The sequence below is a fragment of the Struthio camelus genome, chromosome 3 (genome assembly GCF_040807025.1).
Source record: "Struthio camelus isolate bStrCam1 chromosome 3, bStrCam1.hap1, whole genome shotgun sequence".
Taxonomy (NCBI): Eukaryota; Metazoa; Chordata; class Aves; order Struthioniformes; family Struthionidae; genus Struthio; species Struthio camelus.
The window spans coordinates 108679370-108695947 of record NC_090944.1 but is presented as its reverse complement, the minus strand read 5'-3'; the positions used below and the strand labels follow the sequence as shown (position 1 = coordinate 108695947).

Here is a 16578-nt window from a genome sequence, read left to right as displayed (position 1 = left end):
CTCTGTTAGTGTATTCCACATCACTTGAAAACGTGAAGTTGAAAAGAGAGTGCTGGGGTGAAATCCCAGTGTTACTGAACGGCTGGAGTTTTGCCATGGACATTAAAGGAAGCATGGTTTCACCCATAATTTTTCACGCAGTGTCTGTTCTCATTAGACCTTGTCCGGTGGTTCTTCAGGCTTCCAAATATACTCAAGGCTGTTTAGACCACGTGGTATTGTTCATAAATACATATCCATTCATGAATGTCAGACCCAAAGACAATAAACTCGCTGCTGAAAAAAATCATTTCTTTTCCCATTGATTCTTTTCATACTTACCATCTCAGCTAAGGGCTAATGCCACAGGATGCGATTCAAGTTTTCTTTGTACACCGCGCTGTGATGCGGGGTCGGGGGAAGGAGGTCAGCACGGGCAGATGAGTGATGCAGCACTGCCAGGTGTCCAGCGGCTTCGCCTCCGTGGAGAAGGAGACGCCTGCGATGCTGAAGCGGCTCCAAGACCGCGGCCGCCGGGGATGACAGGAGCGGGGCTTTGCCGTGCACGCGTGGGTGGGCAGCGGGGCGCCGCAGGGGAGAGGTGGCCGCCCGCACCCGAGCCGCGCTGGCCGCGCCACCTGCGCTAGCGCTTCCCAGGCCGAGCCCCGCCGCCTCCCCGCCGCTTTCAAATCTCCCTCCCCTCCCGGGCGCCCACGCGTGGGGCGCCCGGCCGCCGCCGCCGCCCCGCTGCCCGCCCCGGCCGCGCCCCGCCGCGGGGCCGCCCCCGCCGCCGCCGCCGCCGCGCCCCGCGGGCGGCGGGCAGTTCCCCTGCGCGCTGCCGCCGCGGCCGGGGAAGGCGCTCCCGCCGGGCCCAGCGCGGCGGCGGCTGGCGGCGGGGCCGCGCCCGGCGGGGGCGCCCGCTGAGCGGCGGCGATGCCGCGGGGCCCGGCGCGGCGGGGCGCGCCCGCGGGGCCATGAGGGCTGGCTCCCGCCATGGCCCATGGCAGCGCCGCGGTCATGCTCAAGTGCGTGGTGGTGGGGGACGGCGCCGTGGGCAAGACGTGCCTGCTGATGAGCTACGCCAACGACGCCTTCCCCGAGGAGTACGTGCCCACCGTCTTCGACCACTACGCAGGTGAGCGCGGCGCCGGGGGCTGCGCGCCGCCGCCCCGGCCGGCCAGCGCCGATGTAGCGCGGAGTGACGGCCGCGGGCGGCCCGGCCCCGGCCCCGGCCCCGGCCCCGGCCCCGGCCTCGCCCGCCGGCGAGGTCCGACCCCCCCGCCGCGCTTTCTCGAGCCCGGCCGTTTAACGGCCGTTCCCCCCCGCGCCGCGCCTCCTCGAGCCCGGCCGTTTAACGGCCGTTCCGCCCGCGCCCCCTCCCCTTCCCCCCGCCCCCCGCGCTTCCTCGAGCCCGGCCGTTTAACGGCCGTTCGCCCCGCGCCCCTTTCCCCCCCTACCCACCGCGCCTCCTCGAGCCCGGCCGTTTAACGGTTCTTTCCCCCCCCTCCCCCCCAACCCGCCCGGTGCCCCGCCGCGGCGTTGGTAGCGACGTGCGTTGTTTCTCCCTTGCAGTGAGCGTCACGGTCGGGGGGAAGCAGTACCTGCTGGGGCTGTACGACACCGCCGGACAGGTGAGCGGCGGCCTCCCCGCGCCCCCTTCCCCCGCCGCCGCCGCCCCGGCTGGAGCGCGGCCGCCCGCGGAACTACTCAGAGCTGGCTGTTTATGCTGGACTGAGTCAACGACATGCAGCGGGACTAATCGCCCGCTTCCGATTCGGGCCGTGTTTTTAGGGGGGTTGATAAAAAGGGGGCTTGAAAGGAGAATCAAACTCCTGCTGCCCACTCTGCCGCGGCAGACTTTATTTTTAGTTCTGCGCGGCCAGGTCCTCCGGAGTTGGCTGCTGGCGGCGCTCATTGGCGCTCGGCGGTGGGTTTCTGATTGGCGGCTAATGGCATCATCCCGTATTATGGGAAGGCATTTTGTCTGGCTGTGTTTATTACGGCATTGCAACACAGCACCCTCGTGCCTGAGATCATCCTGAGTCAAAGTCCTGGCTCTTCTGGCTCGCTTGAGATGGGAAAATGTACTTTATTTAGCAAGAGATGTACTTTATTTGCCGCCTCAAACGGGTCAGATCGCATAGGAACCCAAACTACTGCGGGCTGTGTTGTTTACACTCGGCCACTCTTGAATAACTAAAGAGGCCTTTTGAGCTTCCAAGGCAGAAGAAAATAAAATGCAGTTCTCAGCTACTGTATTTGAGATATATATATTTATTTTTCTGTTCTCAAGAATTCAATTGATTGTGTTAAGATTACTGCAGCCCGTTGCGAAAGATGCTATGTCAGTATGGGTCTTAAGCAGTTTTAATGACGGATAAAACGTTTGATGTTTGGAGGGATCTCTAATGTTGTGGGTACTAAAGGGTTCCGTTATTGAAGTCTCCCCTTGATTGGCTTAACTTTCACTGCCCTAGCTGCAGGCACAGCACTGGCTCCCAAGCTGCAGGCACAGCACTGGCTCCCAAGTTAAGGCACTTGGAGCTGTTTCCAGATGGCTTATGTGAAACAAAATAGCTCGTAAAAGGCCGGACCCCATGAGGTGCTGGAGCCTCCTCGGGAGATGTGGCGCATAATACAGAAAGGCTGCATGTTTTTTTGTAAAGTCGTGTGTGTATTCCTTACATTCAGACTTCTTCTTGCAGTGTGAGCATGTGTTTTGATCTTGCATGACCTGTGATATCAGTCATGCTTTCCTGTTGTAAAGAAAGAGCGACTAGGAAGATGATCTCATTAAGATAATCCCATAAATTTTTACCAAGTTATTCCTATGCTTAGTTCCTGTACTAAGTTATTCCTAGTTATATATTCTTAGTTATGCTTAGTCGAACAACTAGTGTCTTGAGTTACCTTTTGAGATCTGCATACAGCCTTAAGTAAGGGAAGCTGCTGGTCTTTCATATCTTTGTTGGGCCTGAAATCAGTAGTAAAACTCATTCTAGAAGTATGGAAACCTGCCTTATTTCCAGAAAGTTGATATCTGACGGGTGAGACTTCTACCAAGAAGAATGACTTCATGATTGTGATCTCACTGATAACAAGCACAAGCGAGTCAAATTTATACAAACCAAGCTCGTTTGTTACCACTGTCACAGTTCTATTTCTCAGAAGTAAATGGTTCAGCACCCAGCTTGTTGTGAAATACTGCATATAGCATGCTACAAAATAAGGATCTGATGCTTGGGCAAACAGAGCATTTGATTAATATGCATCTATTCTTTTTTTTAAAATGAGCATTCTAAAATATAATAGAAGCTAGCACTGCTGAAAGTATGCATAGCTTATTTGTGGATGCTGTCTCAAACTGCTTGTGCTGGCCTGTTACTATTAATGGGAGCATGTCTTATTCACTATGTGTAGCCTTAACTAAGTCGGTTTTGTGGTATCCTACTCTGTCTGAATGTGCTGAGTACAAAACTGAATGACCTTTGGCCTCCCCTAAAGCTAATGTCTAATTTGCAGCAAACACCAAGTGAAATTATTCCTGTTACACTGAGCAAAACTTTTCAGTGTTAAACTGTATATCCAGACCATGTACAAAGTTGAGGTACAGGCTTTTTAATTATGAGGAGCCAAAATCTTAAGTTTAAATTACAGAACAGTCCCTGATATACCATGGACCAGGTCTTGCTGTCCAAATTCAGAGGAGCCTTAGCTCATGTAGGGTGTTTTAATGAGGCTACCTTTTGAAATATACTTGGTCTTGGCAAAACTCCCCTTCTAAAGTTATCCCAACAATTGAAGTTTAAAGGAGTGAGAGAAGGTGGGCGGGTGTTTGTGTCTGTGTACCCCTCAGACGGCGTGCGGGTGCATCTCCTGTGTCTGTGGCGCAGAAGGAGGGCTAGTGGCCTTCTGTTGCCTGGGATGTTCTGTTCAGTGGAGCTGGCAGACAGAGAGATGGGGAAGGCTCAGAATCTCTGTGAGGAGGAGAGAGCTGGAGATAGGATACCCTGTGGAAAATCTATGGAAAAATGGAAAATCGAAATGTGTAACCTTTCTTGCAGGGCTCTTATGCGATGGGCCTCTCTCCCTTAAAAGCATGGGGAGAAATTATCAGAGGCAACCATATTCAGAAGGTGGTAGGGAATGGGGACAATGGCTGGCAGCAGGTACCCAGGGAGCTTAATCAGACCTGCAGTGATAATAAAATCTTTACCATTATCCTTGCCCCGGTTCAGAGTATTTGGGGAACACGTGGAGTTCTGGGACTGCCCACAAAAGCTCCATCCCAACATCCAGAACAACTGAGGAGATTCTTGTGGGGAACCCTGTATGTTTTATTATCCCTCTGCATAAAGACCTCAGTCTATCATTTTTATTCTTTCTACTGGTTCATCACAAGAGAGTTTGCTGACCAGCCCTTCTTCCCAGAGCCATGGGATGACAGAAAACTTACTTAAAAGCTTTCATATATATGTAATATATATATATATATATTTATAATATATATATATAAAAGCTGAAAAAACATTAGTTGATGGTGCCTTCTCCATGTTGATGAAACAGTTGGCTTCATCTGGTACATGCCTGCTGTTTGTACAGACTTTTGTATAGCTCGGACTCTTTACTGCTCAAAGTCATAGGAATTCTGTGCCAGCATAGATCAGTAAAAAGTCTGTCTCAATGTTTTTATTTCTAATTCTTTCACCCCCAAATAGTTTTGCCATAAAATACTGGCCTGAGAGTACCATTTTCTCAAAACTTAGCAGCATATTGATTATAGTGGTATCTTAGCAGTTCACAAACATCAGTGCATTTATACTCCCAGCTCTGGACAGAGTATGTAGGGTCTACCATTTTCATTTTGTGGAGGAAGAGGAGTGAGGGAGTAAAGTGAGGACCAACTAGGACCAACTCCAAATTAATGCAGGAAGCATGTAGCATAAACAGCTTTTGATTTCTAGCTGGTGCCCAGCAGGCTCATAGGCCTGAAATCCTGACTTTTCTTTCCAGTCTGTGGGTCTCTGAACTTGTGTGGTTCTGCATTTAGCTACTTGTGATAGACCTTTCTTGGGCAGAGGGGCTGTAAGCTTTCGATCTCATGAAATCTAGTGTTTGTTTCTAGCTAGCTTTTTCTCAACAGACACAGAATCACATTCGGTAACTATACTGATCACATAATGCCTCACAACTTTATGAATTTAAAACAGATTGAGAATAAATCTAGTGAAGTCCCTTTTATTTTGTGTTATATATATGGGGGGAGGGGAATGACACTGGTGCTTCACAAACTTTTTGCATTTGTGTGCGTGTGTGAATTCAGGCAGACTTTTTTCTAGCTGAAAATATTAAGGTCCTGGTTCAGCAGAAAATAGCCAGTACAGCTGCTGGACAGTGAAAGCTCCCAGAGCTCCCAGAGCCTGTTTAGTTTTGCAGCTGTGGAGGCTAAGTCCTGCTGCAGGGAGGCAGATGGGAATAATGAGGTCCCTATGGTGGCCTTGCCATACTTGAGAGGACATTCCACAGGCAATTCCTCCCAGAGGTGGAGCCTGTGGCTCCTTTTAGCCTTATTGCTGTACATGGCCGTTCACTGAGACCGATGAATTTGGAGTAGGTCATAGTTTGTCTGGATCTCAGTTTACCCCCTTACTCCTCCTGCCCCACAAAATGAGAACTACAGACCCTACCTCCTCTGCCCAGAGCTGGGGGTATAAGTACATTCAAGTTTGTGAATTGCTTGTGATACTCATGCTTGGATGCCTTTGGCTTTATAGTAGCCTCTCCAGCTCTGAGAGAGTAACTGTGTGTGTCAGTATTGATCTCTATGGATTAGGGGTACATAGCAAAATTATCCTGGGAAGGGAACCTTGACTTCATCAGGAGTCTCTTAACTCTGCCATGTTAGAGTGCTCTTGAACAAGTGATTATAATGTTGATCTTACATAGTACCCCAAATAATACCCTGATAATGCGACAACCCTCATGAGAGTTGTCTCATGATATTAAAACTTTGGGAGAAAGTTCTTTAAGGATTTACAAAGAGAGCTTTGCTGTTTGTACCCTTGCCAAACGCCAAATGATCTGAGTAAGTGGGAGATGGGAGGACACACAGGATTTGCCTCTTGGTGGTTTTACTCTATAATGAAGGATGCTACTCAAAATGGCAGTTAGAGCACCTCCTCCTCTCCATCCCTTTTGATGTGGGGTTTTTGTTCATAGCATGGTCCCTCTCCTCATGTGTATGCTGACCCTGTACTCATGGAAGCCTTGCTCTGTGTGTGTTCCACTGTGAAGGACTGTCAGTAACTGGAGGGAGAACAAGCAAAATGCAGGAGCAGAGCTTCTGCTGTGCTGGTCCTGCTACCCCAGGAAGCGAGGCACAGTGGGGCTGTCTGGTGCAGGTTTGGCCAGATGCCCAGCATCTAGGTGGCACAGAGTGGGGTACAGAAGTAGTAGAATGGCCATTACTATGCTACAGTGCATAATAATCTTTCAGTGTCACTTAAATTTACTGTTGTGATACTAGTGCAGTCTGTGTTGCTTACTGCTGATCAAAAATTCTTACGTGCTGAAACCAAATAATGCTGAAGTAAATGGTGTTCCTGGAGCATCAGTTTTCCCACTTCTGTCTATATCTCTGCCTTAAAGGCCTCATTATGTCTGTAGGGCAAGCTATACATCTGATCCAGTTCAACTCCCACCAAAACAGTAGCAGCAAAGCTCAATATGAGTTCAAGCTGCTTCTTGGTTTCTCTCAGCTCAGATACTCGTGGCTACTCTTGTAGTTGCAGCCATCTTAATTCAGATACTCTGAGTTTTTTGTTGTAACTTAGGCCCTGATGTTAAAAGCAATGTTCTATTACAGTTGGTCAGACTGCTGAGGTGCGTAAAGCTAATGCCAATATTGTTAGAAAGATCAGTGCCTGCGCTAAGACCAGGCTTGAAAACAAATGATTATAACTGTAAATGTGCCTGTAGGAAAGGGGAAGGGATAGAAGTATGGTTACAAAAATGTACAGTCACAAAACTTGCAGTGGTTGCTATAAATAAAACAAGAAATAGCAGTGATCCTTCTAATCCTTGCTGGCTGTTTGTCTTGGCTTTGGTGGTTAGCCCTGGTTTAGTAGGTACCAATTCAATATCCCACGGAAAGGAGAGACAGCTGCTGATCATTTTGGCTACTCTGTTGTGAAATAGGATTTTCCTTCCTTACACTACATCTCTTTCTTCTGTGTTGTATATACAGCTGAGCCTTAGGGCCATATGCAAACGTGGAACATGCAAGCACAATTCCATGGAACACAAAGCCTGTGGAGTTGTAAATATTTAAATCTATAACATGATTTTGACACATCTAAAAATTAAATGTTAGGAATTAACATTCCGTCCCCATCGAGTTCCCCCTTGCGCCCTCCTCCCACTTATATTTTCCCTTGCTCCCATTATGTTGTCACAGCCAAGCTGGCAGCTGCTGCTGGGAACCTGTGAACTCACTCTAGGCTAGTGCCCTATCCTATGAATAGCTCAGCCTCTGCTGAAGCTGGTGTGTGCTTAAGGATGCTGCCAGCCATGTAGACTTAACGGCTCTGCAGCAACAACTGGATGCAAGCAGATTATTTTAAAGCCTAATGTGCGTAAATTCCATCTCTGCAATTTAAGTTTTTCAAGGCAAAAGAAAGAGGGGATACGTGTGAGCTTATGATCTGTATGTTGAGAGTTCTGCAAACAAATATTTAAGCGAATACAGACTTTCTCTTTAAAAGGACTCGACTCTGGATCTTCAGACTGGCTTTAAAAGTGATCTTTGCATAATATTAATACCAGTGTAAAGTTTAGATTCAAACACCTCATTGCTAACTGTGATTCACATTTCAAAAGTGTCATATCTTTCCTGGAAAGATAGGAAAGTATGGTTATCATCAGATGAGGAGACTCAGTATGAGAGATACTGCTCTAAATTTTCAAAAGCGTCCACTGAGTATACGTGCAAACTCAAGACGCTTATGTTTAATTTTCACAGTGTCAGAAGCCCCAAAGCACTTCTGAAAATCGAGACTGAGTTACCTTAACTAAAATGTAAGGGCTGTGTTTGAAAACCAAATTCTAAAATGCCTTCGCCAAATTAACAGTAAGTTAACGGCAGAGCTGAGTAAAGAAGCCAGAGCAAACCAAGTGTGAGAGGTTCTCTAAAACTTCACTTTATGATGTTAAAAGCACATTTTCATGAAGTCCGCTGACCTAGAGAGACTCTTGCTAAACACTGATTGTGTGGTCAGGTAAAAATCCCGCTTTTCTGGGTTAAGAGTCAGTAGATTTCCCTTAATTTGAGAGAGAGTTCTCTCTGAATTTCACTCTTACTTATAATTTATTTGAGATATAGTGACACCTCTCAACACTCTCCAAATATCACAGTCCAAAAAGGCAATACTGAATACAAAAAATAACTATTCCTCTGCCAATGTAATGTTACTGCATACCTTTTTATTTCCTGGCTTCATTTTAAGATGATAAGCACACCTGCTGTCATTTAATTATTATATAATTTACAACTGTCCGGAAGGAGGCAAGAGTGATAAAATGGGACAACTGTGTATAGGTAGTACGAGCTGGCATAGTTTTTCTGATAAAGAACATTTGAGACCTGCGGAAATTTTTGGAAGGTCTGTAGTCATACTTCTTGACTGAAATCTGTTTCCTTTGGAAAGGACTTTTCATATTTTGGTAAAAATGAAAAGTACCAAAAATGCACTACTTTTCATTTATAGTCTTAACTCTGTCCTGAGCCTCCAAACTACCTCCCAAAAAAAGCTAAATCTAACTTAGAGTACTGCCTCCATAGCAAAGACCTACTTGCTCCTAGTCAAAATACTTTAAGTCCTTTTTCATGGTTTCTTGCCTTGTATATTAGGGTCCGATCCAAAGCTCTATGTCGGCAGGCACCCTATGGTTGATTTCAGTATGCTTTGTTCCAGATCCTTCGTTGAGAGCATCTGGACAAAATGAACTTAAATCTTACTTCAGCAATACCGATAGTTTTTCAGTGCCATGCATGCAAAATGATGAGTCAGCTGTTCTGTCCTCAGACATCACTTTGAACTACCTTAAAAACTATGAGTTCAAAATGCTTTGAGACATCTTCTTTTGCGGTTTTCCTTTCAGCCTTTGGGCTTTATGTGTTCAAGTGTCCCTGTTAGTGGGAGACTAAAAATTTATCTTTCATTTTAAGGTGAAAAGGATGTGATTTTTCTTCATTTAATCATGAGACTCCAGGAACTCAAGCTTTACGAAATAATATAAAACACACTCATTTAAAGTCCTGCAGTTTTATTGCGAATTCTAAAAAACAGTACTACTAAAATGAGTGCTTTGGGACAGAGCTTCAGAACTTTTTTTTGACCTTTAAATTAGCAGTTACATTTCTAACAAAACTGTCCCTCCTCTAATTAAAAAACACAAAATGGGGCAGAGGAGAGAAGTTGAACATTTTTACTGCTCTGTTGTGTGTTTTTATAAGTAACTTACTAGTTTGGATGGGTGATTGGATGACTTGTGTTAAGGAAAATGTGTCCAAACGCCACATGACATTTTCAGCAGTTGCAAAAAGGTTGTGTGATTTGACTGGTTAGCTGCTACTGTTATCATTCCCTTATAATGCTGCTCTGTGCTGCATCCATTTTACGGCACAAGTGCAATAATTCTTTCCAATGGCCAGCGCTTGCTGGTGGGTGTGTAAAAATGCAGGTGGCACTATTACTCTCTAGAACAGAGGGACATTAATCAGCATCCTAGGTGAGCTTATTGCTTTGGATGAATAAAACACAGGCTGAATCTGCCTCAAGCAGCTTGCACTTTAAATTAGATGTAGCAGTGAACGCTGAAAGATCATCTGTAGGGCCTATTGCTACTTCCTTGTTGGGTTGGATTTCGAGTTGGGATGAAGAGTCTGAATGAATAGTGAATAGGTGCCAGGAGCGATCTAGGCTGCATCTTATCACTAGCAGACAGACTAACCATGGATGGTAAGATGGCTTACATATTCTTCACTTCAGAAAGAAAACCTGTAGGCAGTTTTCCAATTGCCTTTACATTTGCTGCAGTGAAATCATTAGGTATTGTACTGTATTCCTCAGTGGTAGCTGTTAGCCCTGCACTGTGCACTCCTGATAAATCAGGACTTGACATAAAATGTGTGCAGAAGACTCTTAGGAACTCCTTTAATTCCAGGAAGTCTTTCATTTATAAAATGTGCGCATGATGACACTCTTACTCTGACATTGTATGTCTTCTTAAGAGTTGTACGATGGGAATTAATCTTGAGGAATCAGTCTAAAGTCTTATTCATCTATCTTATAAAGCTGTTTCTCAACGCTGGACTGAAGAACATGCTTTTGGGTTTTGTTTGTAGAAAGTAAAAGAGAACGGGACATGTAACTGGTCCGTCCTGCTTCTCTGCACAGGGTTTATGTAGTTAGTAAATGAATTGGAGAATCACAGAATCACAGAATGGTTTAGGTTGGAAGGGACCTTTGGAGATCATCTAGTCCAACCCTCCTGCTCTTGCAGGGTCACCTACAGCACGTTACCTAGGATCGTGTCCAGGTGGGTTTTGAATACCTCCAGCGAAGGAGACTCCACAACCTCTCTGGGCAACCTGGTCCAGTGCTCTGTCACCCTCACAGTCAAGAAGTTTTTCCTCATGTTCAGACAGAACTTCCTGTGTCTCAGTTTGTGCCTGTTGCCTCTCGTGTTATCTCTGGGCACCATGGAGAAGTCTGGCCCCATCCTCGTGACACCCTCCCTTCAGATACTTATACACATTGATCAGATGTCTTCTCCTTCTCCAGGCTAAACAGGCCCAGCTCTCGCAGCCTTTCTTCATAGGAGAGATGCTCCAGTCCCCTCATCCTCTTTGGAGCCCTCCGCTGGACTCTCTCCAGTAGTGCCATGTCTCTCTTGTACTGGGGAGCCCAGAATTGGACACAGTAGTCCAGGTGAGGCCTCTCCAGGGCTGAGGAGAGGGGCAGGATCACCTCCCTCCACCTGCTGCCAACACTCTGCCTAATGCAGCCCAGGATCCCATTGGCCTTCTTGGCCCCAAGGGCACATTGCTGGCTCACGTTTAACTTGTTGTCCACCAGGTCCTTCTCGGCAGAGGGGCTAGCAGGTCAGCCCCTACATGTTTGGTGTGATAAGGATAACTATATTAAACCATCTCTATTCCATAATCTGTTTTGCCTCAGGAAACAGAATGCAGTGAAAGGACCCGTCTTTTCAAAGAGCAGGTTCTGCAGAGGATCTGACTAGATCCTTTGGCCCAGAGTACGTTTCAGGATTTTTTTTTTTTCCTTCCCCCTCATTCCCCATAAGGAAAAAGAATGAAAAATCCTGATTGGTCCCTGGATGCAGTCACCAAACCTGGGGTGAATTCCTTTCCTGGAGAAATGAAAATCCAGTATAGGAAGAATGCAATCGTAAGTTCACCGTGAGAAGGAAACCGGCACAGTAACTCACAACAGCCATGTGATTCTTCATGGATAATGAGTGAAAGGGCTTGCCAGCACCAGTTACTCTGCCACTTCTCTTAGGAGTTCCACATTGGACCAGCGACTGATACAGGTGTTTAAGTGAAACTGCGCTCACTGAAATTGCTTTCAGTCACCCAAGTCAGTTGGACCCATGTTATGCTGTTGCAGACTCTAAAATAATAAGCCTTTAGAGAAAATTCAGGGAATCCTACCTTTAGAAAGCCATGAAGAAGCCAGCAAGGTCAAGTTACGGTGGTGATAGAAAGGAGAGAGGGTGTGCGCTGTTAAAACTGTCTAGGCAATAGTTCAGCATCATCACATGGCAAGATGCAAGATTTAGACAGTATTTGATTCCACATTAAGACAGAGCTCAATCTTCATAACTTAAAGGCAAATTATGTATCATAAAGGGAATATTCTGCCCTTACTGTCTTTCATATGCAAAAATCTATCTTAATAAGCTCCATCTTCCAGCTAGTTATTTCTCTTTATATAAAAAAGCTTTTCAGACATGTAAGCAGCTGCATAGTTCTCAAATATGCCATAAGGAAACTTCTATCAAAAAAAAAAAAAAATCACAAACCCTAGGCTTTTCCAATGTCTAATTCATACCTGCTTTGAACAGTCCTCCTCATAGGAATTTAGAGATGGATTTAGATTAGCTTACGCCATTTTTTGAATATGACGGGAGAGCATTAGCCTATATTCTTGCAGCCTTTTCTATAAATTAAAAATAGATGCTGAACCCAAATCAGCAGCTTTCTGCATTTCTTGGGAGACCTGTGTTAACCAGCCATAACAGGACAATTCTGCTTCATTTAGAAATGCAAGTGGTATCCCCAGAAGCCTGCAAAGAGATAGGGGGTCTGTAGTATACCTTTTCCCAGCAGCTAGGGAATAACCACCAGATCTGGTTTTGAATGTTCAGAAGCTAGTGGCCGCAGACTTTAGGTAAGTGAAAAAACAAACGTAGCGATCAGCTTAATAGGGCTTTGACTGTGATTGCAGAACTGGACAAGCACTCGTTTTATGGCAATGCTGTGTCAGACCAAATTGCAACTTGCCAAATGGGCCTGCAGTAGAGGTGGCTCCTGAGTGGCAGTACGAGGATGGCGGCTTGCTGGGAAAGCTCCACCCACCTTCACTGCAAAGGGTTATGGAGTATATACAGCCTATGCTGAGAAAGTTCAGTTTTTGTAGCCGGGGAAGCAATTTGTGCTTTGTATAGGGCCATTACAGACCACTTCCCTCTCTCTCCTCCCCCACCTATGTATCTAGGAGAATCAGAAACCAGAGTGTGATTCAGCTGGTTAAAGTCTGTTTCCTGGTCTGCTTCTGGAGTAGACAGTTGCTCACTGAGGCTTTGCTTGGTGCTTATGGCAAAGCTGCAGATCAGCCTTTAATTCCAAATAAGCTGTGGGAGACCGTAGGATTTGCCCACTGGTAACTCGGAACTGCTTTTAAGTCCCTGGGGCACATGTTACATAGAACAGAGATTATGGTTCAGTCATTATGTTTAGTATTTCCCCAAATATTGCAGGAGCCACTTCTGAAATGGAAATTTCAGGGAAGAAAACTATCAGCAATGCAATCTTGAAAGATAGCTTTGAAATGCACTCCAAAATGGTGAAATTAAAGTACAGCAATTCAAACTGAGAGAGGACCTTTAGACAGTCATTACCAAGCTATACTATGAAATGGATTATAATGTAGACCTGTAGCTGTGATTTTGTTCCACAGAAACCAGCTCTAGTTATGTTTGTGTGCTTCACCGAGACCCTTTGAGCAGCAGTAGTCTTTACCCTTCACTACATGAAGGTTGGATTCCTCTAGCAACTCTGCCTGCTGTCTATTTTTGGCTTCCCCTCTAAAAACAGATGGTTGGGAGTGAGAACCTCCTCTTATGATTGCTGTTGTAAGCTGTGAAAGCAACAGATGGTTGCTAACACAGAGATCACAAACGTAGAGTTGTCAAGTTCCAGCTTTTCTCCCAGAGTGGTGCAAGCTTTATCCTCCCTCCAGTCTTACACCTTCTTAGGATATAAAAGAAATACACTGTCTCTTTTGTTATGAGACTATGTCAGTATTATGTGGAGATGTATAGTTAAATTTCTTTCCTAAGCTGCAAGACACACAAAATCCTTAACTTCTTTGGTTCCCCAAGAATACAGGAGACAGGCCTGGATTAAAAGATAAGAATGACACACCTTGCCACTAATGTTGTGACATTTAAGAATTTGGTTTCTTTTATTTGTTTAAAGAAGCTAGCCCTTATATTCGTGAGGAAAAATCAAACAAACAGATCTAGATTAAAATCTTTTGGTGACCTTTAACAGCAGATCCAAGAGGTGTGAATTTGCCCAAACATCTTGTCAACATGCCAGCAGGTACTGACTACAAGGAAGACTCCTCTAATAATCTTTAATCTCTCCAAATTGGACAGAGAGACCCTAATATCATTCCAGAGGAGAAAGAGGCCAGTGGTCTCATTTTACTGAGAGAGGGGTAAGGATCACTGTCTCCATCACTTTAACTCGGTCGGGGAAGAGGGTGATATGATCATACACGGGAGCTACACAGGCTCTAATAATGTGAGATGTCAGGTATGACTGCACCTCTTATTTCAGTTTCATAATAAATACAAGCCAAGACTGCTTTTTATGGGTCAAGAAGGTTGCCCAGAGAATTATTAAGACTTTAGTGTGTCTTAATTTATTTTTTAAAAATATGCCATTGCACATAAGCTATGTACATCAAAGGCTTTTAGAGTGCTTTGCAAAGACTAATGTATTATTAAGCCAGCAAACCCCTTTGGGGCACCCTAACAGATGGGAACATACAAGTAGAGAGAGGATAATAATGTGCTCAGGGCTACATGTCAGTGCAGAACTGGGAATACAGTTTGTGTGTTTTTAACCATGCCTGCCAACTCATATCCATGGAATTGAGCAAAAGTATTAATTTAAAATCAGTTACACAACTTGCTTAAAATGCAGCAGTGCATTCTGCTTTCAGTCTGAGCAAACGCTTGAAATGAAGAACAATATTCTCCAGCAGAATTGCAAGACCATTCTTCAGTCTACATACAAAAAATTCCTAGAGACCTCTTTTTCTGAGCAGCTGAAGGTCAGGAAAAGAAATAGCCAGGTTTTGGATGTGTTAAAACAAATCCATCCAAGCGTCCAAAATACAGTGAAATTCAGTGATTCAGTATTCCAATACAAGGCAAAAGAAAATGCCCAAAAGAGGTGGATTATTAGGTATTACAGCAGATGGAGGAGAGATTTTAAACAGCTAAAATAAAGGAAATACTAGACTTACCTTTAGAATATTAAAATCAGAGGGAAACAAAATTTGAAAAGTGAATTTCCTTTCTTCCCTCTCACCAAACAAACCCCAAACCACTAGGCCTCCCCAGTTTGCAGTTGAGAAGCTGAGACAAATCACTAGTTCCTACATCTTGCCTCTTTTCCCACGTCTGTTCCCTATTGGCAGCTGTCTTGAGTTTTCACAGTGATACCAATGGACAGCCTTGTTGCAATGTAATACCTTTTACAGGGTGTCCTTAGAGGATTGAAGCTCTGTATAACATTAATTAAGCCAATATACTTGCATCCAATTTCTTGAAAGTTGTTATTACAGTTCTTAGGTTTTTCATCATGTTTTCTTATCTGTATTCATCTGCTTCCCCAGATGGCAAACAATTTTGTTTTAAAGTCCAGAGTATACTGGGGAATGAGCTACCTCTCTACACTGGATTTTTGGAGAAGTGTACTGTACATTATTGATCCTTAGTAGATTTCTTGCCCATCATATTCATATTCTTAAAATATTCCAGTTAAATTCTTTAAATGTTTTTAATGCCCAAAAACATATGCAGTGCCTTCCTAAATTAGATTGGAAGTTTAATTGCTGTACAGTGTGCTTTATGCACTCAGATTTGAATTTATGTTGACTGACTAGTATAATTAGATTTTGCTATTACATTTAATTTTAGAATGAAGCACATTTATTTCACTTACACTAGATTCAGGAAATAAATTATAGTTGAAGCAATCGGATTTTTGCAGGCTTTTCCAATATGCAGTCTAAATTCATACGGTATTTCTGATGTTTCCACCAGTGCAGCAATTATTTTTGCCCAATAGACGAGCGAAAATTTTCAGCTTTTGATTATTATTTCTGAGAGGTTGTTGGGGAGTAGAAGGAGCCTTTAGCATAGATGGACTACTAGATGTTGGTAACATTTAAGCCATGATCTGTCTTAGGAGGACCTGGGATCAATCTAATCATCATAGTACTGAATGTAGTGGGAGGCTTTATTAGAATTGTGTGTCTCATTAAAACAAATGGTGGTAGACCACTATTAGTATCAGTATGAACATAATTTTTGTAGCACAGACAAGGCTTAAATGAGAGATGCCTGACAGCATTGACTTGTTTCATCCAGCAGGATTGCTGGGTATAGCCAAATTCTCTGATAATTTAAGTAAGCAGAAATGCAGTGAAGTTACTGTAGTGAATACCATGTACAGCTCTAGCTGTGGTACATAAAGTGTCCAATCACATTGTTGTTGTCTTCAGTTTAACATGTTAATTACACAGCATGGACCTGTAGCTGGCCCACTGCAGAAGGAAATCAAAAGGTGTATTAATAGATGCAGGGAGAGGAAAGGAGTTCAGGAACGCACTGCTTGAAAAGCACTAAAATTGTTCACTTCCAGATGTCCACTGATAATTACTTAGGAAGATGCAGATAAAGATACAAAGATTAGTAACCAATAGGTCTTAAAAAGACAAACTTAATAGGCAAGTTTTAAAGCAAGTCATGCAAATGTAACCTGCCTTTGAGATCTGGCAATGATTAGTATTTGCCATGCATAAAAGGTCTGTCTGCAACTTGAAATGGATTAACCTAGGGTCACTGGACTAACAGTAATTTCTGGTGACAGTGAAATGCTTTCACTATTCCAATATTTAATGCAGACAGTGCTCTAATTACTGTAACCCAGGATGAGACTTTGTAGTGAAGGCAACTCCTTGGTGGTGGGAATACATTATGACTGTAAACTAG

The 16578-nt window shown here is 44.3% G+C and overlaps 1 protein-coding gene across 2 annotated transcripts in view; it reads left to right on the top strand.

Annotated features, from left to right (window-relative positions):
• The first annotated feature begins 897 nt into the window (after nucleotides 1-897).
• The window catches only part of RHOQ (ras homolog family member Q), a 27208-nt gene continuing 11527 nt past the window's right edge, over nucleotides 898-16578 (top strand). The window contains exons 1-2 of one of the 2 annotated variants that reach the window (XM_068939612.1): nucleotides 898-1114; nucleotides 1552-1610. In XM_068939612.1, coding sequence (XP_068795713.1) covers nucleotides 973-1114; nucleotides 1552-1610 — 201 coding nt within the window. In that variant the 5' untranslated portion in view covers nucleotides 898-972. The remainder of the gene's footprint in view (nucleotides 1115-1551; nucleotides 1611-16578) is intronic. The other variant, XM_068939611.1, reaches the window with a different exon arrangement.